The 27,656-nt window shown below is 46.9% G+C and overlaps 1 protein-coding gene across 3 annotated transcripts in view; it reads left to right on the top strand.

The window, feature by feature from the left end:
- RPS6KA2 (ribosomal protein S6 kinase A2) overlaps nucleotides 1-27,656 on the top strand; it is a 224,282-nt gene that overhangs the window by 120,923 nt on the left and 75,703 nt on the right. For all 3 annotated transcript variants that reach the window (XM_033100429.1, XM_033100428.1, XM_033100427.1), the window contains exon 2: nucleotides 24,089-24,205. In XM_033100429.1, the coding sequence (XP_032956320.1) occupies nucleotides 24,089-24,205 (117 nt within the window). The remainder of the gene's footprint in view (nucleotides 1-24,088; nucleotides 24,206-27,656) is intronic.

Here is a 27,656-nt window from a genome sequence, read left to right as displayed (position 1 = left end):
CCCTGGCCCCCTCCCCGGCCGGTTTTGCCTTGGTCCAGACTTTAAATGAAGAGCAGTCAGCCCTCCAGTGCTGGTATATCTGCATGTGGTTTGTTCTCTTTGACGCAGAAGACTTGCTGCTAAAGAGACAACAGACCCATCAGAAGACGATGGTAAGACGATGGTAAGAGCAGAAGACGATAAATTCCCTGCAAGCCTGCCTGGGCATCCTCAGCGGTCGTCCACCTCCTCTGGGATGACAGTGACATCCCACGTCTGTGTGTGCGATGGAGCTCGCAGGTCACAAGGAGCTAAGCCAGAAGCAAGCCCATGCTTTTCCCAGGGAGTGTGACCCCATGAGGCCATGAGCAGCTGAACTCTGCCAGCAGTGTTGTCTCGGAAATGGACTTTCCACATCTGGGGCAGCTTCACGCACGGAGGCCAAGGAAGCCGTCGCCTCCCTCTGTCCCCATGCGGGCAGCCCCAGCACAGAGGGAAGGACGTTCCCTGCGTGCATCCTGGCAGTCCCTGGGCACTCATGGGTACTCATGAGCACCACTGTCCCCTGGTGAGACCTAGGGGCTTGGCAGAGCTAGCCTTTCCTCCCTCCCGCCACGGCCTCTGTTCTCTGACCTCGAATGGACTCCCCTTGCCCTCCTGCAGGTGGGCAGTGGTAAGACCCCAAGATGTGATTCCAGGGGCCCTGGGAAGTGGGAGCTCTGATATGCGGGTAGGGGGCCCCGTGCTGCTGCTCCCCGGGAAATTCGGTGTTGGGAGGGACAGGCTTCACAACCTGCATCCCCTGGTATCTGTCAGTGCTGGTGGCAACAGGGGCAGGGCTGACAGCTGTTCAGGGAAGCAGTGGGCAGTGTGTGCTGTGAAGGGAGTTGTCTCGTGTGTATGTAAGAAGCATCTCAAAATCCTCTAGTGCTGCCGAGGGAGCAGCTGAGTATGTGTTGCTCCCATTGGCCCTTGTGTCCTTTCCTTTCGGTGAAATCTGACACCCCCTGAGCTGACGAGGACAGCTAGGTGATCGGCCACTGGCTGGAGGCATACGACTGCCCTCATACACTGATCATTTTTAAATTAATTTTTGTTTTGCAATGTGTTGTTATTGTTCTTAATATAAAATTAGTAGTTGTATATGTTCATGCTGGTAATTTGAAATGTTTTTCTTCTCTTCACCAGTACTTATTAATTCATTTGTGGGATACACGGCACCAGAATGCAGAAAATGACCCAGAAAGTTAGACTCCCTCCTGAATCCCACTGCACAGAACGAAATACTGGGGGTGCCAAAAACAATGTGTACAAGTGGCCACTTTGGTCAGTGTTGCTCAAGCAATAGTTTGCCGTAACCAGAAGTATCTGGACGCTGATGGGAACCACTTTGAGCACCTCTTGTAATTGCAGAAGTCAAACGTGACTTGTATTCATCTTTTGTTATCAGTATATATTGACTATTTCTATTTTAATAGTGTTTTTCCTTTTTTAAAATGTGTATACATTTTTTTGGCACCCTTTGTATATTAGTTTTGGGGACATGTGCATTCTTTCTGAAGTGTATGCCTACATAGGAATTTTGTTATCATTCTGAACATAGAAATTTGTGTTCTTAAAAAAATGAGTATTATAGCTTAAGTGTGTTCCCATCTTATTAAATACCATCAAAATTAATGATATGTTTTATATAATGGTCAGTTGTATATCTTTAATTTATTTAAACAACACAGAATGTTTTGGATTTTTTCCCTCTAATGTTTTCACTATAAATAATGCTGAGATGGCAGGCATTGTACACTTAACTGTTTGTCCCTACCCCTGATTATTTCCAGAAATCTTGAAAGTGAAATCGTTGGTTTCAAAATGAAGGTTGAGGGCACAGAGTAGCTTCCTGGCAGGAACTTAACCGTGCTTGTGTCAGCAGGAGGTCACCTGGTTTCAATTCAGCAAACATCGGTCGGTGTTATTTTCAGGATCTTGACTAACTAGATAGACCAACAAAATAAAAGTGTCTCATCTATTTAATTTTTTTTCTCTGTGCTCACTGGGGAGACGACTTTAAACATACATTTCTCAGATGTTTGATTTCCTTGCACGAGACTTGCCCACTCACTGCACTGGCCGCTTTTTCGTTCGGAGCGCTGGAGCCCATACCTGGACAGCTGTTTACGTTCCGGATAGTTTCCGTTTGTCATTGGCTTTTTAGTGCTTTTGGTGAGCTTTTCAAGTCCAGAACGATTCACGTGGTTAAATCTTTATCCTTCCGCTCTGCCTTTCCTTCTAGACTTCCTTCTGTTCTGACAGCAGTGATGTCTTCGCCTGGATTTTTCCTAGTTTTCTGTGTGTGGGGTGTGTGTGTGTGTGTGTGTGTGTGTGTCAGTGTGTGTGTCAGTGTGTGTGCACGTTTCCATTAAACCAGCTGGAAGGTATTTGGGTGTCTGATGTCAGTGGGAGAAGGACTGAATTTCCCCCAATGCTCAGGCAGTTCTCCCAGTTCAGTTGCCGCTTGCGTCCTACTCCCTGTCACCGTATGCCGGCACTGTCACTGTGTGTGAGGCTCTGTGTCTGCAGCGTTGGCTCACGGTCTCAGTGAGTGTACCCGTTCCTGTAGCAGCGATCCCACACATTACACACCGTTGCACGGTCACATACTTACCATAGTGTTCAGTCCCTGAGAGGGCAAATCCCCCTGAGAGGCTTTTTATTTTTGCAAAATTTTGGTGCTACTCTTTATTATTTCATGTAAAGTTTAGGAAAATGTTGTTTTTAAATCCCAAAAGAAACCTCTTAAAATTTGGACTTATACCAAGTTGGTTATAAATATATGAGGTGATGGATATTCTGCATCGCTGGGTGGGGCACTCTGTCCCCAGTGTGTGCACATATTGTATAGCAGATCTGCACGAATGACCTGAAATAGCTCACCATTTTATTTGTCCATATACCTCACTAACACTGAATTTTTTTAAAAAAAATTAAGTCAGTCAATAAACCGGGTTAAACATCCATACACCAGAAAGAATTAACAGCACCGTCTTCCCGCCATTTCTTTCTACTTAATTCAAATCTACTTTTGTGTCTCTGTAATGTTTTACTCTGCTTTTCTACATACCTGGTAGGTGTTATGTTTGATATTTTATTACTGCTTTGACTGTTACCTGGTTCCCTGTTGCTTTTACTATCTTGCTAATTTTGGTTGATAAGAATGGAATTGAGTTGTGTGTTTTGTTTTGGGTTGAAACCCTCTATTATTAGATCTACTGTATTTATTTTGGTTTATGCTCTTTGGTGCCGTGTATATGCACACACTGCCTTCGAGCTACATTTACCGTTCTTATTTCTTTTCTGTGCTTATCGCATTTTCTAGAATTTCTAGGGGAGAGTCAAGTCATGGGTAATGGTGGTAATTATGTGTATCTTTGTAAGTCCTGTAGTTTCGGGTTTTTTGGTTGTTGTGTTTTGCATGAAGTACAAGAAACGAAAATTAAAGTATTGTCATTGGCGACATTAATTTCTGACTGTGGAACAGGCATAGCTGTCAGAATTAGCTTCCTACAGGTCGGTGGCAGAAGGCCATCACACGTGCCGCTTCTGAGTGACTGTCACACGTGCCTCTTATGGACTGGATCATAATGGCCCGTGCTGAGACGTCCCAGCCTGCGTGTGCAGGGTCGCTGTCCCGCAGGTTTTGGAGCTTTGTCGGTGAGCCTTCCTCGGGGGCAGAGACCAGGTCAACCCAGTTATGTCCCTGGAAGTTGGCATAGCACAGAGCACAGGTGTCAGTCGGTATTAAAGGAACAAAGCACGGAGGCTCAGGCTGCGGAGCGTGTCAACATGTTTTTAGTTCATCCTAAATGCTGGGGCTTCTTCCTCAAATCTAGATATATGATTTCCTGAATGTCTTTCCAAGTGGTAACTGTCTAACTAATACTTGTATTATGAGCTTTTGGAACCCCAAAGTAAAAAAAGAATTTTAATCACTTCTGGGGATTCTCTCTGGGAGGGCATAGGAAGGGGTTAAAAGTTTTCTTTTCTCCTGGGAAGGCAGGATTCAAATGTTAAGCTGCAGCTTTCCCCCAGCAACTGTGTGGGCCGAGGCGAAGATGCTTTTCTAGGAAATAGCACCAACTCCATGCTGGGAAGATGTGTGGTTAGCGAGGGAAGTCTTTTCAGAAACATTTTCCCGAGTCACAGTGGCAGGAAAAATGTCCTTCGCCAGCGGGATTGTGAAGACCTGAGAGTCCAGAAAGCAGCCCACGAGGTACAGTCCTCACGGTCGATGAGGGTGGGGCTGGGGGGCATTGTAGGAGTGACCAGAGGCCTCCACAAGAGCATCCCCACTGAGGACCAGGATGCCAGCGTGAGAGCATGGACCGCCAGAGCCCAGCAAGCAAGCTGGGCCTCCGAGAGGCAGCTCAGAAGGGAGAACCCGTGACAAAGCACAGACCACCCGAAAGGATGGTCCTGCCTTTTCCAAGCCACCCAGGTCCTTCCATAGAAAAAGGCAGCACACATCAATATATGGGATACAGAAAGGGAGAGGAACATACGAAAAGTAAGCACACCTGGAGGCTGCCCCCGTACGTAAGGCCACGCGCGGCCTCTGGCAGCTGCGGTCCTCACACCTTCGCGGCAGGGACATCACCATTAGAAGGACAGGGAACTGGCGGCCTGGACATTTATTTGTTTGTTTTCCAGTATCTGGAATTTTGCCAAAAGCCTTCAGTGGTCCCAGTCAGAGAAGGCTTGGGGTCTGTGCTGTGGTTACCAGCCACCCAGAGATGTGTGACAGTTAGACTCTGTACAGATTCTAGGCTGAGTGGGTTTTTTGATGTCTGCTATGTTTCAGAAATAAATTCAACCCCAAAAGATAATAGTCAATAACAGACTCCGGATTCTGTTCTCTTAACGTGAACAGGCGTTCCTAACTCGGGGTTCTGTGGATGGGCCTCGGGAATTGCTGACATTCTGGGATACATTTCATGTGTGTGTCACTTGTGTAGTTTTCTGGGAAGAAGGTGCCAAGATTTCGTCATGTTCTCAAGGATTTCTGTCAGCAGGAAAGCCGAGATCTGTTACATGCCACCAGGTTCCCCTTGGTGGTTACAGAGAGCAGGGAGTGGCATTGAGGGGGACACCCCGGGGCCAGCAGGGGGGTGTCTGTCCTCCGCCTGAATGCGAGATGCGAGCCTGCCTGTGGGTTCCTAGGAGGCGACCTGCACCGTGGGGTCATTTCACTTCGGTGCTGTGCTCTTTCCCCAAATGGTTAGCTTTTCGATTAAGAAGAAGGAAATAGGTTTCTCTGAGCCATTATTTCTAACAGACCCTTGGGAAATTTAAGTTGATCATAGATTGCCTGAGAGAGGTGTAACCTCCTGTACACTACGGGCCTGAGAAATTCTGCATATTTCCTTGCAAAACCCTGGGTTTCCTCTGAGCAGATTTCCCGGTTCAGACGGAGCGGCAAGTACTGGGATGTCCCAGTCCATCTAGTGTCACCCGGGCTCGGTTCCGTGATGCGGAGAATTGATCATACTTCGTATTATAAGCAAGGAAGTCAACTGCTGATGGAGCACTCTGTTTTAAACTGGTTTCCTGGTCAAAAAGTATTTTCTTAGAAACCTAACACTGTTAACACGTCGGCGTTTCTCCATAGTTAATCCGTCCAAGTCTGCATTCTTGTGTTAAATTGGAGCCCTGGGAAATGGACCGAAATTAGTCATCTTCCTTCTTTCCCCTTTGGAGCTTTGCTCATCTGTCACTCTAACTTAGCTGCCCCTTGTTTCCTTCTGGCTTTGGAGTCACCAGTGTGAATCTTCTGGCGACAGTCCCCCTGTCGTCATGCCCAGGGCCATGTGGAAAGGGAATGCCCAGACTGGCCGGGATGTGTGGCTGTGGCTTCAGTGAGGAGCAGGACAGCCCAGGGAGGGCTGGGAGGGGCCTTCTGGAGCAGGCCTTCTCGAATTACAAGGAACATCAGACTTGCCGGCCACAGTGGATCTGACCCACAGTCAATCCCGTGTAAGAGCCTGTTTTTACAGGAAGCAGAAAAGGTGTTTGGTGGAAGGTAGGAAGAGGACCCCTGGTGTTTTAATGACTTCCTCATTTACCTCAATAGCTCACCATGGGTTTTGATGCGTTAATTTGCCTGGCCCATTCTGGAAGCTTTTGGGGCCCTCTCCTCACTGTGGGCTAACACATGCCTTCAGTTCACACTCGCCATCTGCTGTGTAAAGAGGACTTTCGCTCGTGGCACTGAGTCTGAGGGAAATCCCTTTGCTCAGTCTGCTCCCTGGCTGTGACAAGCCTGTGTTCTCTCCTCACTGCACTGCTCTAGTCGGCTGCTGTGTGACCTTGAGTGAGAGGGCTTGTCTGGACCCAGCTGGGTGCAGGAGGGGAGGCTAGCCAGTGTCCGTCTGTCCCCTCTAGCTGTCCACGGTGGAGGCCCGTCCACAGCTCCCTCCCGTGAGGGCTTGGTGAGCTCCCAGGCACCTGGTGACCTCACAGGCAGGGGTGGGCGATGTTCGGAGCCTGATGAGCCTGGGTGCACATGAGGGCTTGGGACTGATGGCAAAGCACGGCCCACAGTTAGAAAGCCGTTGTCCCCACCTGGTGGGTTCTGCTCCCCCAGAGATCACCATGGGCCAGCCCTTCCGAACCATCCAGAGACACAGCCCCCAGAGTACCTGGAGGCAGAGCCTGTGGCACCGGCAAGTGGTCCCGGGGACAAAGTAGGGACAGCACCTCCGTCAGCGGCGTGGGCAGGTGGGGCGGTAGGAAGGGACAGCAGGCCTGAGCTCGTCAGGCTGCGACACAGCCGTGCGTGCGAGGGTCCTCGGGAGATGCTGGAAACAGCTGTGAACGCTTTCAGGGGGGATGTTCCACGAGTGCCGCGGATGTAGGCTCCTCCCAGTGCAGTGCAGGCAGAAGCAGGAAGGTGGCCTTATCCTGCAGTAATGGGTGGTGACAGGCCGAGGACACTTGGTTCTAGGAGCGGAGGGAGAAGTCTGTTGTCTTGTTGTGCACACCCTGGTGATGTCATAAGTTGTCTCAGATCTCAGACCTGACTTGTAGGTTAATTCCAAAATTCTAGCCAGGATTTATGTGAAAGCCTTCCCATTCTTTATCCCTACTACCCCAAGTTCCACGCGTCTCTCTTGAGCAGTATTCACCAGAACTGCATGGAGGCGTCCCCCCAGTGATGGCCCCTCCTGGTGAGGGGGCTCCAGCTCCCTGTGCAACCCCAAGCCCTCGCACAGAGCGCCCCATCTTTAAGGACGTCTGGGGCCCTGCTGGTCCTCCGAGGCTGTCACACACCCGTCGGTCTGGCACTGGACTCCTCCGGCCGATGGTGCACTGGCTCATGGCATCAACCGCTGACAGAAGTCTAAGCCATCTGGGACTGGCCGTCGTCTCCTGTGAGACACCAGCACAGCCGAGGAGCGGTGGGCAGCGCTCAGGGATGGGCAGGCCGGTTCTTGTGGCTCAAAGTTACTGTACACACTCGGCAAGCCCTCGGGACAGCCAGCGGGGGAGGGCTACCGCGACACTGGACATCACTGACGTCACCAAGGGTGACTGGGACACCGGCGTGTGCATCCCAGGGACCGAGGAGCGGGAAGAAGACACACATCACAGGCCTCCTGAGGGAAGCTGGAAAAAAGACCAAAGTACAACGCCAAAGAGGGAATTCAGGACTTTAAAATTTAAAGCCAAGTCCTTCTCATTGTCATGAGTGTCTTACAGCTCAGACAGTGACACTCTCTCCGCCAGCCTGAGTTTAATGATTTGGAATTCGTTGTAAATTAAATTAGGTGGAGAAGGAGGTCCAGGCAGAGCCAGTAATCCCTCAGTAGGTGGCCAAGCAACTGTCGTTCTAAAGCTGCTCCAGGCACTATGGGGGCCAGTGGGGGTCGTTAAGCTTTAAAAGAACCCCACGCGCACTGTTCATGTAGATTCACTGCTTAGATTCATGTTGGGGGGAGAATAGACTTGCTTCTCTTACACGTACCTCCATCTGGAATGTAAGACAGTTCTCTGCTGTACAACATGAAGTGTGATCTTTGGTGAGGTTTTCTAGAACGTTCCATTTCTCCTCTCTTTTTTATGTTAGGCATTTACTTCCGGAACCTTTGAGAGGAATAGAACCAATTTGGTGGTTAAGCAGGAGGCAGTTTTTTCCTCTTAAAACCCCATAAACCGGAGGTCCTGGTGGATAAGGGGGGAGGGTCTGCCAGCCTCAGGAACTTCAAGCAGGAGTCACCTGGAAAGGGTGACTTATTCTAAGAAGAGCCCTTGCCACCTTATCCAGTGGTCTCAGTTGTCTGCTGTGCTCCCTGTGGTGGTCTCTTGTATAACTCGGGAAAAGCCCCTTCACAGGTCATTAACATGTTGACGGCCACACACGGACGGTTCAGATATGAAAAGGGGTCATGGATCCTGAAGCCACCACCCTCTCCTTGGCACTTGGGTCTGTTGAAATGAGAGCTGGTCACTTGGGCCATGTAGGAAGGACTGGCGACCCTCGGTCACAGTGAACTGAAGCCCGGTAGACGACCTCCAGGAGAACATGCAAACCCTCAGTGGAAAGTTCCCACGTTTTTGCTTCCATCTATCTAGACTGCCCACTGCGTACCAGCACAATGCCCCTTTTATAGTGTCACCATGAGCACTCCTACAACAGAAGGAAATATTCAAAACACGTCAGATTAAAGTGTAGGTGCGAGGCAGACAGCTAAAAGGAAGAAAAAGTCACCTAGGAATTTGTCAACTCTTATTTTTGTTTCCTTCAGCAATTCTTCAAGATTGGAGATGAGACAGTAAAAAGAAAGGGAATGCGTGGGACAGACAGCAAATATCTTAAGAGATAAAATGCACAAAAAGAACAAAAGCTGCCAAGCACTTTGCTGACATAAATGCCAGGCTCAGGCCGGGTTTGGAAACTGAGTGACAGCTCTGCCTCCAGACAGCACGCGTCACTCCAAAATCAACCCAGGACACGGGACAGGAAACGGGGGGAGTCCAGGGCCATAAGTGCCAATGAGGCCAACACGTGGTCTAAATGTGACCCGTGATAGCCCGTCTCTGATCTGATCACCGGGAGAGAGGTTCGGATGACACAGTTGAGGACCTGGAGGGGGAAGGGAGATAAAAACGGGCCTAATTGCTCTGTGAATGAGTTTTTCCTTTTCCTGGGCCACCTTGCCTGGCTGCTCGTTTGACTAGATCAGTTTCCTCAGGAAACAAAGCACGAGGCACGGCCAGCACAGGTTTCATTCTCAGCGTTCTGCAAACAGGTCTTAGCCCGTCAGCAGAGGTCCGCAGAGCTTCACCATTTGTCTCTGGGTCCCTTTGATAAGGACACTAATCCCATCACGGGGCTCCACCCTCATGACCTAATCACCCCAGAACACCCTCCTATACCATCACACTTCAGGTTAAGTCTTCATCGTATGGATTTGGGGGAACCCCAACATCTAGGTCCTGGCAGGGTTCTAGGACTTCTCCCGTCACCTTCATCCTTCGTGGTCCCTTATCTAGAGGCCAACACGCCTCAGGCACTTTCCTTTCTGTGCAAAGGCCGCTGTCTTGATGGTGATGACTCTTGGTCCTTCATCAGAATAAAAAAACCTCCAATACTAAAGGTGATGAGGTAACTGTCTCATAAAGAGATGCATAAATAACTCTGACTTGAGGAACGACCCCCTTTTCCCGTTGTGAAACCCTCCACGCGCATACCTGCGAGGAACACAGATTCCCTTAGGCTGTTCCTGGTTCAAGCTATTTCAGTGTATTTGAGTCCAAATTGCTGAAGACATTGTAAATTTTTACATGGTGTGTATTGAATGGGTGTTTTGTGCCGTCATTTGAACAGTATTCTAGCTACACAGAGAACGGGTGTAGGAGCAAAAAAATCCCAAAACCATTTCAAAGCAGGTTTTCTAAATTCCCAATTTATCTTTGTGACACTCGTGACTGCTATTCATTGAAGGGCCCTGAGTGCACATGCAATTGGTGTATTTTTAACACTTGCAATAAAGTTGCTGGTGGAGTCAGAGTGTGGGAGTGTCACCTCACCTGTATGTCAGAATCCCATCCTAGGTCGGCTTTCCACAGGCTGGAAGGTCACACTTCTTTTCTTTAAAAAAAACAAAACACTTGTTGCAGATGTGACACCTCTGGGCCAGTGTGTGTCCTTTGGGAAGCACAGCGGAGGGAGACCACATTCTGCGCGCCTGCCTCTGCTTTCTCATCACATGAAGCCTCGGGCTCAGTTCTTCCTGAGCTTCTCTCCCTCCCCCACATGGGATGCACATCTGGAGTCGGGAAGAGGAATGGCGATGGAAGAGTAATTCCCGTGGGAATGTTACTCGGTCAGCAGCTCCTAGTCCAGTTGTGAATTCTTTGCATCCAGTTTTCACAGCAAAAGAAGGCAGGTTAAGTTCCGTATCACATTCAACTTTACAAAGCTAGCCTGGGAATTTGGTAGTCCTGAGGCTTGAAACAGAAGTTAAACTTTGCACGAGCTAGTGAAAATTTGCAGAGTTCTTACGGAAATAGTCATTTCCCAGTAACCATTATTTGAAAAGTTCCAAGGGTAATAAGAAAAATGTGTCATTCTGTGGGAAGAAGGAGCTGGAAGCTGAACTTATGAACTGCATGAGCTACTTCAATGATGGCAGCTGTGAGAACTGCACTAGATCATTCCATGCAGCCCCTCCCAACACACACACACACACACACACACACACACACACACACACACACCATGGGGTTTGGTGCAGTTTCAGCCATCACATCAGGCAGCCTGCTGGCAGGAGCTCCTTCTGAGCCACTAGTGCCCATTTCTCACCGGCAGACTTTGGCGTAACCCTGTGCGTCTTCTGTGGGGTCAGTTCTGGGGAAGGTCCAAGAGCACAATGCACATCTTGTGGGATTTGCACTAATGTTTCAAAGCTGTCATTCTGGGAAAGAAGAGCAGCTTGGAAATGTTCAGAAACAGATGATAGGAGGCTCGTTCTCTTTATTAAATATCTCAGCTGTAATTGCCACGGAAATTAGCCAAGTCTGTGTAAAGCAGTACCATGTTTGGTCAGTCATAGTGTCTTCAACAGTGGGATGAGTCAGACATGTGACATGTGACAGTTGAGTCAGAGGGGGGCACCGCAGAGAGGGGGGGTGCAGTGCATTGTGGGGAGGGCTGGGCTACCCTGCAGGGTCCGTCCTGCTCTGCCCAGGATGCCTGCTGTTCTTACACACCACCTCTGGCCGCCATTCTGCTTAAATGAGCCATGTTCCTTGTAGGCATTGTCTCATATTAATGAGTTGAAGCAAAAAAAAGAAGAAGAAGAAGAAGAGGAAGGAGAAAAGAAAATGAAAGAAAAGAAAAAAAGAGAATAAACATGAGTCAGTGGCCAAGGTCCTTGATGCCAACAGCGTATGAGCCCACCATGAGAATTTTCATTCTGCAAAGTTACGATAGTGAGCTCGTCTGCTAATGACTTACGGACCCATTCAGATTTTACACCGTTAGCATAGCCTGCTGGATCGCATGTCACAGCTGGACCACAGAATGGACAGAGAGAGGCTCTGAGCTCCTGTGGCTGCCGCCAGGACGCCAGCCAGCACCCGAAGTTCAGGGGCCGGGCGTAGTGTGGGTCTGTCGCAGCTATGCCTTTTGTAGGAAGTGATAGAAGTTCTTCTCAGCTGTTCAGAAGAACATCCTCACCTGACAGGGTTTTCTAAACAAGTTTTCAGATCATTTGTTCTAGTATAGATAACTTTCTGGCATGCTATGCCAGAGCTTCAGAAAAGTTGTGGGATTTTCTCCCCCACTTATGTCTGTTATGGACAAAGTGTGTGGTCTCGACCTGCAGCCAGACACTGGAATTGTTGAACGTGACTGAAGCATTTTGGCCAAACCCCAAGCCAGGGTAGACTTTTAAAAACGCTTATGGTTTCTTTGAGTTTAAAAATTATGTGTAATACAAATAATGACTCCAAGAGTGTGGACAGTTCCCAAGTCCACGTCTTAGGCCGTCCATGGGATGACCTGTCATCCTGGGGGCGTGGCCACACACACGTGTGGCTCCGCAGATGACGCTTTGAGCCGGGCATCCTTTGGATGTCAAACGCGAGGGTGTGACATGCTTTTTAAACCACCCACAAGCTTGCCTTTATTCCCATACAAGCAGTCACCTAGTAAATACTGCGTGCTGGGCACTGGCCAGGTAGGAGGGTCCACCGAGAACAGAACAGCGGTTCACACGAAGGGGCCAGGCGATGGCGGGTCAACTGATGATGCCACCCTGTGGCACCCGAGCCCCCCTGTGCGCGACCTCTGATTTGTCCAAGAAGCATTCGCCAGTTTGGCGAGCTTCTTCCACACCGCACCCCAGGCCACTGGGTCACCAGGCTCTTTAGGCAGTGGAAATCCACCTACTTTGGAGTAAAATTCTAGTTGTCTGGATACCTCCAAGGAGCCTTGGTGTCCCATGATGGGGACAACAGTGGCAATGTGGTGGCAGTGAGCTGTAAGAGAGCCGAAAAGGATGCTGTACTGTGCAAACCAGTTCAGTTTGTCACCTCTCTTGAAATACTGCATCTGTGCCATGACTGTGGAAATCAGTAATTTGTAGCTGATTGGCAAAAACGAACATATGCGTGGATTTCAACAGTTAGCTTAATTCCATTTGAGTTGGTCTTTTGGGCCACGTTCTCCCAGCCTGACAGCTCTGCAGGGGTCGAGCACAACGGGATGGGCGGCGGGCTGGTGGGGGGATTTGAAATCTTGAAGCCGTATCTGATTTTTTTTTTCTTTTAAAATGTCAACTAAGTTGGTTTAAAAAATGAACAGGGGACGGTCGGTTATTCAGCTGACTTCTTTGAATGAGGTTTTTGTCCAAAAGTTTCATCTTTTTAACAATTTTGGAAACTAGTAAGAGGTTACCTGCACGTCACCACTGAAATTGTTTAAACTTAGTTCTGAAGTTCATGGTAGCTTTCCGTCTTTGAGTGTTATTGTTGAGAACCACTGCGATAGGAAAAATCGTGTATGCAGCAGGGCCACTACATGTCACACGTGTCCTGAGACTGATCGCCAAGTTGGCAATCTTCCCTAAGGACATCGGGGATGACCTACTTTTAGCCGCTGGAAACTGAAAAAGTAGTTGAGATCAAAGTATTGACAGAAATGGTTCTCTCCCATCCCCCGCAGGTGTCACATTTATTCACTGGCCTCATAGGGGACATCACTCACATGGGACCTCCCCTCAATGATTAAGGGGTTATTAATCCAACACACGCACACTACAAAAGTGACTACAGTTGATTTCACTCATTATTACTCATGACTATTCAAGAAAAAGAATTTAAACACGTCATATTTATAGCTGCAAAATTATTTAAGAGAAATAAATTTATTACTTAACTCATTCTTCTAAACAGCTCTAGCAGTCATCTCTACTTTCACTTTAAACCAGTTTTTTTCTTTTGTCAGTTTCCAGTAAATTCATACCACCCACCCCCAAACACCCCCACCTCCCAGGAAGAAAACCTATTAGCGCCCTGGCTGCCTGCCAGGCTGGCAAGCTTGTGTGGGTCTCCATATGCATGTATTTATGTTTACCATCTGTACCTGATTAGAAATTCTGTGTTAATCTACAAGATGAATCTTGCATGTTGAGTATAAAAATTGTGATAGTTTTAAAAATATTGAGCCTTTGTTTTTCACCAAATGGCAGGTTGATTCATCGCATCCAGAAATGGTCTCCAAATTATTTAATGTTAGCTTCCATCTTTTCATTTATTGCAGCCAGGTATTTAATCGTATTTGGTTAATTAACTCAGTGTATTTTGCTTAAACTTTGCATTGTATTTCAGTGTAGTTGGATATGCTAGCAGTGGCTGAACATGGGAGTCCCACATAGGTGGTTAGTGAGGTGACTTTATTGTTTTAAATTTTCTCATATAGAAGCCTGGGTCACATTGATCATTTTTATATTTCTATATAAAAAATTTGGAAAACAAAGGAAAGAAAATTAACCATTTATAGTCCTCTAATATTGTCACCATTAATATCTCAAATTATTTCTCATGATGTTTTTCCCACAGATGTTTTAAATGTCATGGTAACCATCATATATACATTTTATTTAGTGAGTTCTTTAAAACCTTCTAACAAGGCTCTTTCAACGTTGCCTTTGAGAGGAATAGAACCATTTCCCGGGGACAAATGCCCAAGGGCACGACTGCTGGCTGTAGCGTAGGTGCAGGTTTCGTTTGATTGGAAAGTACCCGACTTTCAAGGGGCTGTACCACTTGACGTTCCCACCACCAGTGTTCGAGAAACCCAGTTTCTCTGCATTCTTGCCAGCATTTGATGTTATCATTATTTTAAAAATTTTAGTCATTGATAGGTATGTAGTGAAATCTAACTGTAGTTTTGCATTTCTCTAATGGCTAACATTGTGAAATATATTTTCATGTGCTTATTTGCCATCTGTGAATCTTCTTTTGTGAAATGACCATTTATCTCTTTTGCCCATTTTTTAATTAGATTGGTTGTTTTATTCTACTGTTGAGTTTTGAGAACTCTTTATATGTTACAGATACAAGACCTTTATTGGATAAGGGTTTGCAAATACTTCTTCTCTTTTCATCTTAGCAGTGTCTTTGCAGAGCAAATGTTTTAAATTTTGATTTAACATTTAGAGTTTAATTTAACATATTTTTTCCTCTATGGATCATGCTCTTGCTGTCATGTTTAAGAATTTTTCTCCAAGCACTCGGTCCAGGATTTATATCAAATGTCTTTTTTCTCTTTTGGCCTTTGGCGGTCCAGTGATCTAGCACCATTTCTTGCAAAGACTCTCCTTCCTGCATTGAATTGCTTTGTCAGCCCTGTCACAAATCAGTTGAGTATATTTGAATGGATCTGTTCCAGGCTCCTGTTCTGTTCCTTTGGTCTATGGGTCGGTCTGTCTGTCCACAAATACCACCTGTCCTGATCGCTGCAGCTACATTGTAACATCTGTGCAGTAATAATCCCGCCCACTTTGTTATTCTTTTTCAAAACTCTTTTTAGTTTTCCAGGTCTTTTGCATTTCCATATAAATTGTAGAATAAACTTTTCTGTATCTACGAAAAGCCTTGTTCGGATTTTGATAAGAATTGCATTATACATACAGATCAATTTTTGGAGAATTAAAGTCTTTACTATGTTGAGTCCTCTGATCTTTGAACACCGCACGTCTCCATTTATTTAGCTCTTTCTTTCTCTCATTTCGTAGCAGTCTGTCATTTTCAGCACACAGATACTGTACGTGTTCGTTTTTCCCTAAGTGTTTCATTATTCTGGGGACAAGTGTAAATGGCACAATCACTTTTAATGCCTACGTGAAATTTCATTTGGCGGAGGTGTCATCATCTACTTCCTTTTCCCATGTTTGCTGGACATTTAAATTGTTTCCCCTTGCTTCACTCTCATAAAAGACATTGTAACAAACAGCTTTCCGTATTCAGATTTTCTTCATGAAGTCTGAGGAGGGAGATCCTTCTGAAGTCAGAAGGTTTGGACGCCTGAGCCTCTTGTTTGACCAGGGGGTTTGTGTGTGGAACAAAAGAACACAGTGCCTGCCAGTTGCCCAGTACCACCAGTCACAGTGCCGTTTCTCTTTCTAGAACATGGACTCAGTGGTTCTTTAGATCCTTTTGGGCACTGTGGTTGATTATTCCCTATCACAATATAAAATTCCTGCTAGGGCACAGGTACTGTTTTCCCCTCATCATGACCTCATCCTGCATACTTGCCCGTGTGCTAAATGGTGCTGCCATCCTCCTCCCACCCAAGTGGCCCCTTCTGATCCCCTTGCAAATTATTCACATTTGCTAAGATGTTGTCAATTCGAAGACATCATCCTTCTCTGCACCCTAAAGATTCTGCTTTTCCTGCCCCCTTGCAGGTCACAAACATACGCCTCCATCTCTTCTGTGGGGGGCTGGGGGGCTTTGCATCGCCGCTTTCAGGGGGAGAGCTGTGAATATAGACCTTCTCGAGTAAGACTTTCCCAGTCATAGCAACCAGTTTTAGTAACTATTACTGTGTATTTGTTGGACCATGAAAAAAACTATATTAAGCACCTTTTTCTTTGCAGAACCCAAATTACCTTTCTCTACATAGGGATCGCCCAGAGATGCTGCGTGTGTCCTGTATGTGCAGCTTTCTCTGCTCACTAAGTAGCAGAATGGGTCACACTGGTGTCTCCCAATGAACATCTGGATGGTGGAATCCATGCAGCCCATGGTTCTGCCCAATGGTTTGATATTCACCCGTGAATCACTTTTTAGGTCTGGTTTGCCAGTTGAGTGCTAGAGAATTTGTCTTAAATGTTCCAACAACAAATTTACAGTGATGATCTTCCAGTATGGCAAGGAAAACGGAAAACAATCCATGTAGGCTTTGAACATTCACATTATCTTTGAGAATATTCTGTGCCCTTTGGAAGATTCAAACCCACCATCCGACCACCTGCCTCAAATGTAAAGAAATTCTTGGTGGTGGTTCTGGAGAACCACACCTTGAATCCTCTTTTGCTGAGAAAAATAAATGAAGCCTCTGGGATGATACTCGTAGTTGGTCTTCTGCCTCTGAGTATGTAGTTTCGCGATGAATCTGCCACCTTTTATGTGAGAGGGACCAGAGCTGACCGTGAGCAGTCGTTAGAATGGACCTCTGGCTGTCCACACGGCGACCTGCATATTTTCACATGACTGGCGGCCGTAGGAGCAGGGAAGCCAGCGTCGCGTGGGCGGTAGTTGCAGAGGCTTGACACGGCGCTCTCCAGTGTGAGTGACGGGTCCTGTGAGCACAGCGTCCTGACCGCCTGATCACTCAGCATTGCCTTACTCTGCTTCATCAACAGCACCACAGGTAGCCACAACTTGTTCTGATAGAGGCAGTTACTAAACGTTTACCAAAATGTTGACTTTGAAAAACAACAAACTAGGACATCAGGTCAGAAACATGTAAATGATTAAGTCTTGGAGAAGACGACGTTCAGATAACTGACATCTTCCCTTTTCTGGAAACATTAGGAAGCTCGTCCCGCAGATGTCCCTGGGGCGTGACTGTGATTTCCCTGATTGTCCTGATCCCCTGGGTCTTCCTCATGTAGGTCTTTGTTTGGGATTTTACAGCCTGTGAGATCAGGTTCCTCTCACCTGGGAGCATCCTTTTTCCATCCTGCGCATCCCAAAGACAGAGGAAGTGTTCTAAGTGTGCGGGAGGGAAAGAGAAGTGTGAGCGTTGCCTGTGGGTCCCGCCAGGCGTGCAGCCAGCTATCACTGCATTACCCTCTGCCGGTTCTCCCTTGACAGTGCTTTTAAAGTTGTGCTGAAGAATAAGGATTTATTGAGCCCCCGTTGGGCACACAGCCCACTGCCCGGAACAGACGTTGTCACAGACAGACTGTCGGTTCCGTCAGGACACCCCTCTGCGGCTGGACCAACGGCGTGCATTTCCCACCCTTCCCAGTTTTGCGGCTCTCGGGAGGTTCTTCAGTGCATGCTAACAAATTTGCATCCATAGATAACGGCTTCCTGATCCCCTCCTGTTAGAAATGACTCTATAAAGCCCAGCACTGAAGGCAGCTTTCGAGATGAGATGGTCAACATGTAAAACACAGCATCAGATGCCAGAGCCTCACGCGGTCACTGTCACTTCACAGTTGGCTTTTCACAGTACAATCAGTCCACACTTGACGTCATCAATGGGTTCTTGGAACTGCGATGAAACGACGTATTAAAAAAACCAGTGTTAATCTCGGCTAATTGATGGAAACGAGAGTTAGATTCCTGCAGCATCTCGTCAGTGAACAAAACCACATTATTCGCAGACCTGCTATCTTGCTTTCTCGGGGAGCTCAGGGGTTGAGGGAGCCTCCTAGAATTCATCCTCGCCAAGGGTGGTGGCTGTCAGAACCTGGGAGCCTGTGTTTGTGGGACACCGTCCCCCACCCTTTGCAAGTCCGTCTGTGTGAGGGAGGCCCAAGGACACCTGCGGTCCATCTGCCAGTCACCGCTTTATAATCCCAGCTCTCAGGGAGCCTGATCAGCATAGAGTGTGATTTATAAAAACACCAGCAGACCGACAGGTTTTCAGAAGGATGGAAGGGAAAATTATTTGGGGGAACAATAGGCAATGGGGGCGAAGAAAGACAGGAACAGTGAGAGGTGGAGCTTTCATTTAAAAATGGAGGGAAAAATTCATCTTGCCTTAATAACCAAAATTATTAGGAGTGGAGGAGGTTGAAAGGCAAGAGTTTGGATAGAAAGGCAAAGAAAGAAAACAACTGTTGGAGCTTTTCTTCATCAGCCCCCCTCCCTTCGTCCTCCATGGCCCCTTCTTATGGTACTGTGACCTAAGAACCCCGAGTTTAGCCCAGTTGCACCTCTGAGGGCTGCGGTGAGCAGTGTACGGTTTCTTTCTGAAGGTGGAATCCGGCCCTCAGCTACCAACGCACGCCTTTCTGCTTCTCACTGCGTGTGAGCCACTTCAGTGACGGCTCCCTGGTGCGGAATCTCTTTGGTAAGAAAAAGGAAAAGCAGTATTCCTGGAAAGATGAGAAGTTTCCTCTAGGAAATCTCCTGCATCCAGTCGGCATTGTGGCAAATATATCTGTAGTTCAAGCTCTGAAAATTACCAGGGGTGGGGGACAGACCTCGGGTGGCCAGCTGAGCAGGTCTTTCCCTCCTACTCAGGGGTGGTGTGTCACACGCCTGAAATTTCAGAGCTACTGCCTCCATCTGAATATCTCACCCAGTATTTTCCTGTTTCTTCCCCGCCCCCTATCCTTCCTGCTTCTCTGACTCCTGATTTTATGGAAAGTTCATTCTTCTTAAATAGGCCACCTTTTGTCTGAATTCCAGCAAGTGCCCATGGAACCAGCTTGATACTTGTGGGGAGTGGTGCCACCGTCCTAAGAGGCTCAGCCTCTACTTAGCCCATCAGAGATGGAGAGGAAAGCTTTTGTAGGAATAGTTTCCTAGGAAATGACTGGACAAGTGCAGCTGGTCCTATAATTTCATTTCACAATTGCTCACAGCCGTGAAAGCAGACGCATTTGCTGAAACGCGTAAAGGTGATTTAAAGAGCAGAGACAACACTGGAATTCATTGACCGCTGCTTCTCCAAATCTCCTGAGGCCTGGCCAGAGGGAAGTGGTGCTGTCTGGAGCGTGAGTCTAGGCACCGGGAAGTCAGAATCTGCTCTTGGCTCGGCTGCCGGGGTTCTCTTGGAGAAGCTACCAGCCTGTCTGAAAGGAGGAGCTTCCTCCCAGTTCCTAGAGTCCAGGGTTCAAGTGTCTGGTTATTCTTACTTTATGTTGGTAATCTGTACAAAAACACCCATTCTAGGAGGTCGTAGTGCACAGCATATGTTCATTGGTGCCATTTGCTTGGCTGGGGACGAAGACCCCAAAACTACAAACAGTGAAGCGTTAGACAGCGACGGGCCCCCGGGAGACGTCCCTTCCATGAGGACCTCTTTGGGGGTCTGCTCCTGTCTTTCCCCCGACAGGAGCCACAAAAGCTACGTGGTGGTTCTTCTTTCCACGTGGAAAGCATTCCTGAACTTCTGTTTCTAGCAGTACTGTAGAGTAGATGTGGCAAGCCTTCTTGCTAGAAACAATTAGAAGTACTGGATAAAATATCCTTTTTAAATATTTAAATGTATGGGTGGGTTGGGAAGTTAATAGAAAATACCCAGAGGCCAAAATCTGTGTTAGAGAAAGAACCCAGGGTGAGAAGACAGTTGAAGCCAACTTTCCCCTTGAGGGCAGTTGGCAAAGCTGGTGAACTTGGGGTTCGTGAACTCATAACCCCCCAGGGCAGGGCACCGGTGACCAACCCCCAGCTGGCTCCCAGTAGACCTCTTACCTAGCTACATAAAGCTGAGACCTCCAGAGGTGCACCTGTCCCTGTCCCCTTCAAATCTCCATAATCTTCCTATACATTGATATCCTACATGGGAACCGGGGATTTCTAGAATGACCTCTCCCCTTTTTATGGAGATAAAGCTGGCATTTGCCCAACTGTTATTTTTTATGTCTTTGTCATCAATATTCACAACTTTTAATTTGCGTTTATGCATCATAAATATTCTCCTTTTAATGACATGAAAGCAGATGATTCAGAACAGAGGAAATTACCTAAGCAGGTGACTTTGGTACAGAGAAGGGTGAACAGCTGTGAGTTTCTCCCTCTGGCCCACCAGACATGGGATCACCATCTCTCCGACTTACCAGTCTCTCACGACAGCTGCTGGTTACGCTGCCCCGGGATGTCTCCAGTCAGTCAGAACTTCACATACAGTTCAGCAGGGATTTAAAAATTCATTGTCACAAATTAGTTTTTCATATCTAAATGTCACCCAAGCAATTTATTTCTCCAGTTTCTCTCTCTCACATTAGAACATTTTTCAAATACTTGCTTGTGGAACAAGCCTCTGATCATGGTACCAGCCTCTTCCCCCAAATTATTAAAAAGAAAATACCCTTTCACAGGAGTCACGCTAGAAACCAAATGTTTAGTACTATAGGTAGAGGATTTGGGAACAGACCTTATTTTCTTAGAGGAATGGCATTAAAACCCAGAATTCTAAATAAAACGACCTGTCCCATAAAAAAGGCATTTATTTCAAAATAAGGCATGGATGATATTCTAATTCTGGTTGCCCTTTAGGGCAATAATTATGAAATGATTCAGAAAGTGGGACCGTCCCAGAAACAGAAGCAGATGTGCCTGGGCGTCCCCTCCCGCCTCCTTCTAGATGTCCTCTGTGCACGCAGGCCTCTGCAGTCAGCACTGGATCCCAGACCTTTTTTCTTTTCTTCCTCTTTTTTTTTTTTTTTTTTTTTTTTAACTTCTTGGGAAAGAGAAGAACAAAGTATCCTCAGGCAAGTTCAAGCCAAAACGTCAGTATGAATACAGAACTCAACTCTAAAATCTGCAGTGTGACACTCTTGGTTCTTTATCTGCCGGCAGTTGAGATGTTTCGCTATTAAGACCTTATTATTTTAAGTAGGAAGTGAACTGCACTGCAGTCATATCTGGGAATAACCCTGAGGCTTCAGTGCCATTCTCGGAGATGGAATCCGGGTGTGCTTTGGGTACATTTGCTCTAAATACTTTGACAGCAAGAATCCACACAAAACTTGAAATGTTGAGAGATTTGTGTCGAAACCTTTGATTTGAAATGTTAAGGCGATGACTCAAGAAAGTGAACTAGTGAGATGGGGTTGGGGGCAGGGACCGGAGAAGAGAGGCAGCTGGGATGCTCATCCCGTTCTTAGAAAGGCGTGAACCCAGCGTCCAGGATTGGGGCGCCGCGCACAGGGGGGCAGGGAGCCCCAAGATTCCCACCCAGAGCTGGGCAAACCTGTGATGACCAGTTCACAGAGGCAGAGGTGGTCGCTGCCGTCCCCGCGGGTTGAGTGACCTCACTTACCCCAGTTCTGAGCCTCTGGACCGCCAGGAAGAGCACGTGAAGAATAGGGATGATCTGGAAACCTTCCGTGAACGCACACACGTGCTGTGGAACGTGCTCAGGGAAGAGACCAGCAGAGGCAGAGTCCCTGCCCCCGTTGTCACCTGCCTCCTTGGCGTCACATTGTCCCTCCACCCCACGCCCCATCTTTGGATGGTGTTGAGTTTGACTTTTTATTCAGCAGCATGAGGTTAATGTGTTCACATGACCAAAATGAAGTCACAGAAAGCTGTGATTGGGTGAACGTTACCTTTTCATAATGTAGGTGTTGCATGAACACAGCTGTGTGATTGAAGGTATTTTAGGAAGAAATTGGGGTTCTGGATGAGTCACGCCGTGTAGGTCTGTAGGTAGAGGATGGCCAAGGGCCCACTGCCAGGGAGGAGCTTTATAACAGGCAAGGGGCCTCTTAGTCTTATTTGAGTGGCAAATTGTCTTCCATTTCTGGAAAGTCACCAGGAGGAAAAGGCAACATATGCATATATGTTTCTGTGGGGACTCGGAGAATTTTCTTGAACTTCAGCTTTCGGCCTTGTGTTCTAAGTGGGAAATCAGTCTGCCACAGCCACGCTGCAGCTTGCTCCCCTTCAGAAAGCCAGGTGACGCCGTGAGCCCCAAGGTTCCCGTCTCCTTCTTTCCCTGTTCCAGATGGAAAGATTTGTCCTGTGGCTAAAGGGGTCCTGCAGCCCCAGAAAGCCACAGTAAAAGTTGGAGGGGCTTCCAATGTGACCCCAAAACTCTGATCTAAGCAGAATGCCCGTTGGCTGGCTTGGGCCCCACATTCTTACAAACTTATTCAGGAAGTAATTACAAAGCAATTGTCTCCTAACTGAGCTTATACAAGCCTTATGAACTGACCGAAGAGACTCCATCATGGCTGGCTATATCCGCTATTTTTACAAATACAAGAACCAGTGTTTTTCCAAAAATGATAAATAATCCTTGAAGATGCAGACGTTGAAGTGTCTCCTTTAACCGTTGCAATAAAAAAAGCAAATGGTACCTGCTTAGGCCACTGACCTGCTGAGTGAGGTTTGACAGCACATATGACCTTTCCTACCCTTAAAGGTGTCCGATATTGGTTATGTGGAGATAAAATTTGTAACTTTTGAGAAGCTGAATTTTTCAAACATTTTAGATCCCACTGTAAATTATTGCTATTATGATTTCTTTTGAAAAATATTGGCCCTTACATTGAAATATAGGGAGGACATGTGTGGCTTTAAAGTTCTCCTTGGTTAGAAGCCCAACTCTAACACTTATAGCTGTGTGACCTTAATCGGGACAAAATCTCTACTTCATAGGATTTCTTAAGGAAGAAAAGAAATAATCTATGAAAAGCCCTGGGTGCCCAGAACACAGTTTGCAATCGCTGACAGCTATTTTTAGAGCTTTTCTGCCAGTCCAGGTTGACGTTTTCCTATATCCAACCAGTGGCAAAAGTACAAGCAGGGATGAACAGTCAGATGGATAGAGGGATTGCAGGGGGATCCCAGAGAAGCCAGAGATAACCTGAAGGACCAGTTAGGCTCAATGTCAGGAAACACCCTACTTTCCAACTCGCCAGTTTCCAATTGCTGGCGTTTGGGCAGATGGCATCGCCTTTTACAAGTGAAGTAATACACCTTTGGGGACAGGAAGTTCTCTGATAAATGTTTCTAGTGCTTCCTGTTCATGTTTTAATTTAAAGATTAGGGACTTTTGGGGCGGCCGGATGGCTCAGTTGGTTAGAGCGCAAGCTCTGAACAACAGGGTTGCAGGTTCAATTCCCGCATGGTGGGCTGCGCCCCCTGCAACTAAAGATTGAAAACGGTGACTGGACTTGGAGCTGAGCTGCGCCCTCCACAACTAGATTGAAGGACAACGACTTGGAGCTGATGGGCCCTGGAGAAACACACTGTTCCCCAATATTCCCCAATAAAGTTTAAAAAAAAATTAAAAAAAAATAAAGATCAGGGACTTGTCTTTCCTGTTGGGGAATCTTGCTTCTGTGCTGGCAGCACATCTCTTCTGCTTCTTCTGAAATATAATCTCTAGGGTGGCAGTGAAACGTTCCTTGTATGAGCTGTGGCAAAAATGTCAGGGATGGTCTGAAGGAGAAAGAGGAGGAGAAATAAATCATCATTTCACAAGCTGCTTCCACATGTGGGACCCACTGCTGGCGCTTTTGAGCATGGCAGTGTGCACATTCACACACATTTTCGGAGGACCATTTTGTTCCCTGGTTTCCATATCCATCCCTATCGAGACTTGTGCCCAAACTGTTCAGAAGCAGAATGGATTTCATTGAGAGTCCTTTCCATTTCCTTGTTATATTGGTAAGACAAAATGACAAAAATCCATGGAGAAAAGAAGCCCAAGCTCACGTGGCCTGCAAATGGAGTAATCAGCACAGATAGCTACGATAATTGTGTAAGGGTACATGACACCATGCCTTTTAGACTCCAGTCCTAAAATTCCATAGTATGTACAACTCATCCTAACTTCCATGTTGGATGAAACTGGTGAATTCCAAGGACCCTCCGATTTGTCTGCTTATCGTGTGTCACTGCTGTTTTGTAGGAAGAAGGCATTGTGAAGGAGATTGACATCAGTCATCATGTGAAGGAAGGATTTGAAAAGGCCGACCCTTCCCAGTTTGAGCTGTTGAAGGTTTTGGGACAAGGGTCCTACGGAAAGGTAAGCTGATCTTTGATTCACCTGAGGGAGTCTTGTTCCACTGTGGCTGGTCCCCATCTCGAGGCGGAAGTCCTCGAATGTCTGGTGACAGGAAAGATGGTGCCGATGCCTCCTGAGCACAAAGGAAGCATGGCCTTGCACCTGACGGAATGAAATTTACAGGCGGTCCTCACGCTTCAGGGTCCCATGCTACCACGTTTCCCCGAAAATAAGACCGAGCCGGATAATGAGCTCTAATGTGTCTTTTGGAGCAAAAATTAATATCAGACCCGGTATCATATTATATTATATTACGTTACATTATATAAGACCTGGTCTTATATTATAGTAAAATAAGACCAGGTATTATATTAATTTTTGCTCCATAAGACACATTACAGCTGATTATCTGGCTAGGTCTTATTTTCGGGGAAATACAGTACCTGGAACCCGGCAGCATGTCAGAACTGCGATCTCACTGCGTGGCTGGAATTCCATCACCACAGAGCTGTGCAAAGTAGGGGCAGCCTGTAACCCTCGAGAATATCACATACATTTCCCTCTTCTAATAGCTTCCCTGGGCTTTTCGTTTATCACCGTAGTGAGCAGGTTATTGAACTCGAGCCAGTGCATCTTTGACAGTGCATGCTCTAGAGGTACTTTTTTTAAAGAAAGGGAAAACAGAACAAGAAAGAAAGAAAAGGGAGAAACGACGTCCCCTTTGGTCACTCAGGATTCAGGAAGCCTGGGACTGGCTCCTCTCCTTCCCTCCAAGTCAATTGCATGGTTATTTTGCCTGGTTAAGCCTCAGTTTCCCCATCTATAAAAGGGGGTTAATACTGTATGGTTTAGTTTGACATGAATCCTTTCTAGTAGTTGCCTAAGATGTATCTTGCATAAATTGTTTGTTTTCTTTCTTGTTCATGTTCCAATTACAATAAAGCGAACTCCCCTCAGGAAATGAGAACTAGCTGGTTGTTTAGGGCCACGTCCATCTACAACAGGTTATCAGTAAATCCTGTCAGTTACAGGAAGAGGTGAATTATTCCAGCGCCATGCTCATTTCCCTACGTCCTTGGTGTCATTGTTAGAAATATATCAACCCTAACAGCATGATTTCCATAATATGAAATAAACCCTGATGCCAACTTCTCCTGGAGTATAAGCAGAACAGAATCCTGGTTCTTTAAAATAACTATTATTTATGGTATGTGGACATTCCCCAAATCTCTCCATTCTTCATGGGACTTTGTGCCAAAGTGAACTCAGGCCCTGTTGATTTCATGTAGGATTAATATTATATTAATGATGTTCTGAATAGTCTCCTACAGACCACAAAGATTTGATTGTGCAAAATTTATCTTTCGGCATTCTTATCAGGTGGAATGTCTTTTCTTTTCTCTTTCTCTTTTCCGCACTGTAATGTGGTAAGGGATGTGTTTATACTAATGTACATGCAAGCATGCTAGTTTGGATCATACGAGATTACCAGTATTCAAACTTTTGTCCCTTACAAAAATGGCTATTTGATAGTTTATCAGGTAAAGATTTCAGTCTCTCACAGTGAAAATAGCTGGAACTGAAAACACAGAAATAGGACCTATGTGATGTGGTGATGGAATGTCCCGCCATTGATTGGCGATGTCGGCGAAAAGGAAAGGGGCAAGATTCTTCCTCTGAGAACCATGATTTGGAAATAGAGACAAACAAAGGTGTTTCCCTTTTCTACTGTTGAAGACGTCCTCCATGTTGTGTCCTGAGAACAAATTCATTCCAGGCCAGCAAGGATCAGCCGGGTCCCCTGTGTCCGCAGTGAAGGAAGACGAGGTCCAGGGAGCACCAGCCAGACCATGGCTGACTAGTTGTTACCAAGTGACTCATATTTCCCTCTGATGCTGCCCACGTGTCCCGGTGCTTGGTGACAGCAGAGATGGGGCAGTGCTTTCTGGGCTCAATGGCAACACACATGAGGCTCTGTGTGTCCGTTCAGAAGCTCGACTGAATGAAAGCAACTTGACCACCTCCTCCTCGGAGGCTGGCGTGTTAACAGTGAAAGGGAAAAGGCTTTTCCCAGTTCCCTCCCAATTTCAAATTTTGAATTTCAATTTTGCTTTAAAAAAAGATACCATTCTGTGGAAAACCACACAGGACATACTAGTGTTCGGCAGGATCTTCTTGGAATGATCATCTTCCTAAGAGTCCATATCTCTTCTTCCCAGCCATTATCACATGAGGAATAAAAAAGTAAAGTTCAGAAGATAATGAGCAAGAGAAGTGAAAGGCAGAGGCAGCTCCTACGAACATTTAACCTCCACGAACGACCCGATTCAGCAGCTCCACCACGACGTGTGTGGGGCCGGGTCAGCTGGCCGGTCAGTACCATTGTTGGCATTGGAGGGAAAGATCAGGACGTGGGGGGATGAGAGTGCTGAAGTAACGTGCCAGGACTCTGGGAAAGAGAGTTATTATTCTGGAAATCTTCGCTCGGAGGTTCCCCGGAAACAGCCCACAGCCAGTATCAGGCTACTGAGACCCCCAGTACAACTTGTATTTGTCCACTCAGGGTTGTTGGTTATGCATGTTTTATAAAAGCAGAACTGATGACAGGAGGAGGGAAAGCCGTGTGCTCTAATGGCCCGTATTAGTTTATTCCTCATCTGTAAATCCAAATAAGTGTCTTTATGTGGGAGTAATCTTCCTTTTGCTATCTATACGAGAAAGAAAGGCAGCACTAAATGTTTTCCTCCTGCCGAAAACTCCTGTTAAACACATTTCCACCTCTTGCCTCTGCTCCAAAGAACTGAGAGCTGGTGTGACTCTGGACTACAGTGTCCCCGGCTCGCAGTCACCTATCACCATCCCCCCAGTGCTTCTTTCATTCGTTCAGTGACTGCAGAGGCTCAAGATGCAGAAATGAACAAAGTGCAGTCTCTGCCACTTAGACCTTTGCGCTGATGCCTGCTCCTGACCCCAAACTCCAAGGAACCATCTGTGGGATTTGTCATCGCACCCTGACTGCACGAGTCCTTCACTAACTAATCTCATCCTCAACATCTTCTGTCTGCTGGGCAGCCGTAATAAGATTGTCCCTGTCACAGAAGCAACACTAAACCCCGGAGGAACGAGCCCCTGGTACAGGGACAGCTGAGCTGGCAGCTGAACTGTGAGGTGTCCTCCGTACAGGACCACGCACTCGCGTGTGCTCTCATCTTGGAGGTCAGTCCTGCAAAGCACTGGGAGCCAACAAACCAGTGCTGGACCAGTTTGCTGGAACAAAGGAGACAGCCCATGGTCCTTTTCAGTCCGTTCAGACCATCGCGATTTCTGTGCTGTCCAGGGAGCCCGGGCAGCGATAGGGCTTGGGCCAAGAGAAACACAGCCTTATCTTCAAACAGAAAAGCAGTTTACGCGTACGCGTTGAAACGGGAGAGCAATGAAACACTGGGAAATACGGCAAAGATCATTCAGTGGT

The sequence above is a fragment of the Rhinolophus ferrumequinum genome (genome assembly GCF_004115265.2).
Source record: "Rhinolophus ferrumequinum isolate MPI-CBG mRhiFer1 chromosome 3 unlocalized genomic scaffold, mRhiFer1_v1.p scaffold_36_arrow_ctg1_4, whole genome shotgun sequence".
Classification (NCBI taxonomy): Eukaryota; Metazoa; Chordata; class Mammalia; order Chiroptera; family Rhinolophidae; genus Rhinolophus; species Rhinolophus ferrumequinum.
The sequence above is the reverse complement of the archived record's forward strand: the minus strand, read 5'-3'. Positions and strand labels throughout refer to the sequence as shown.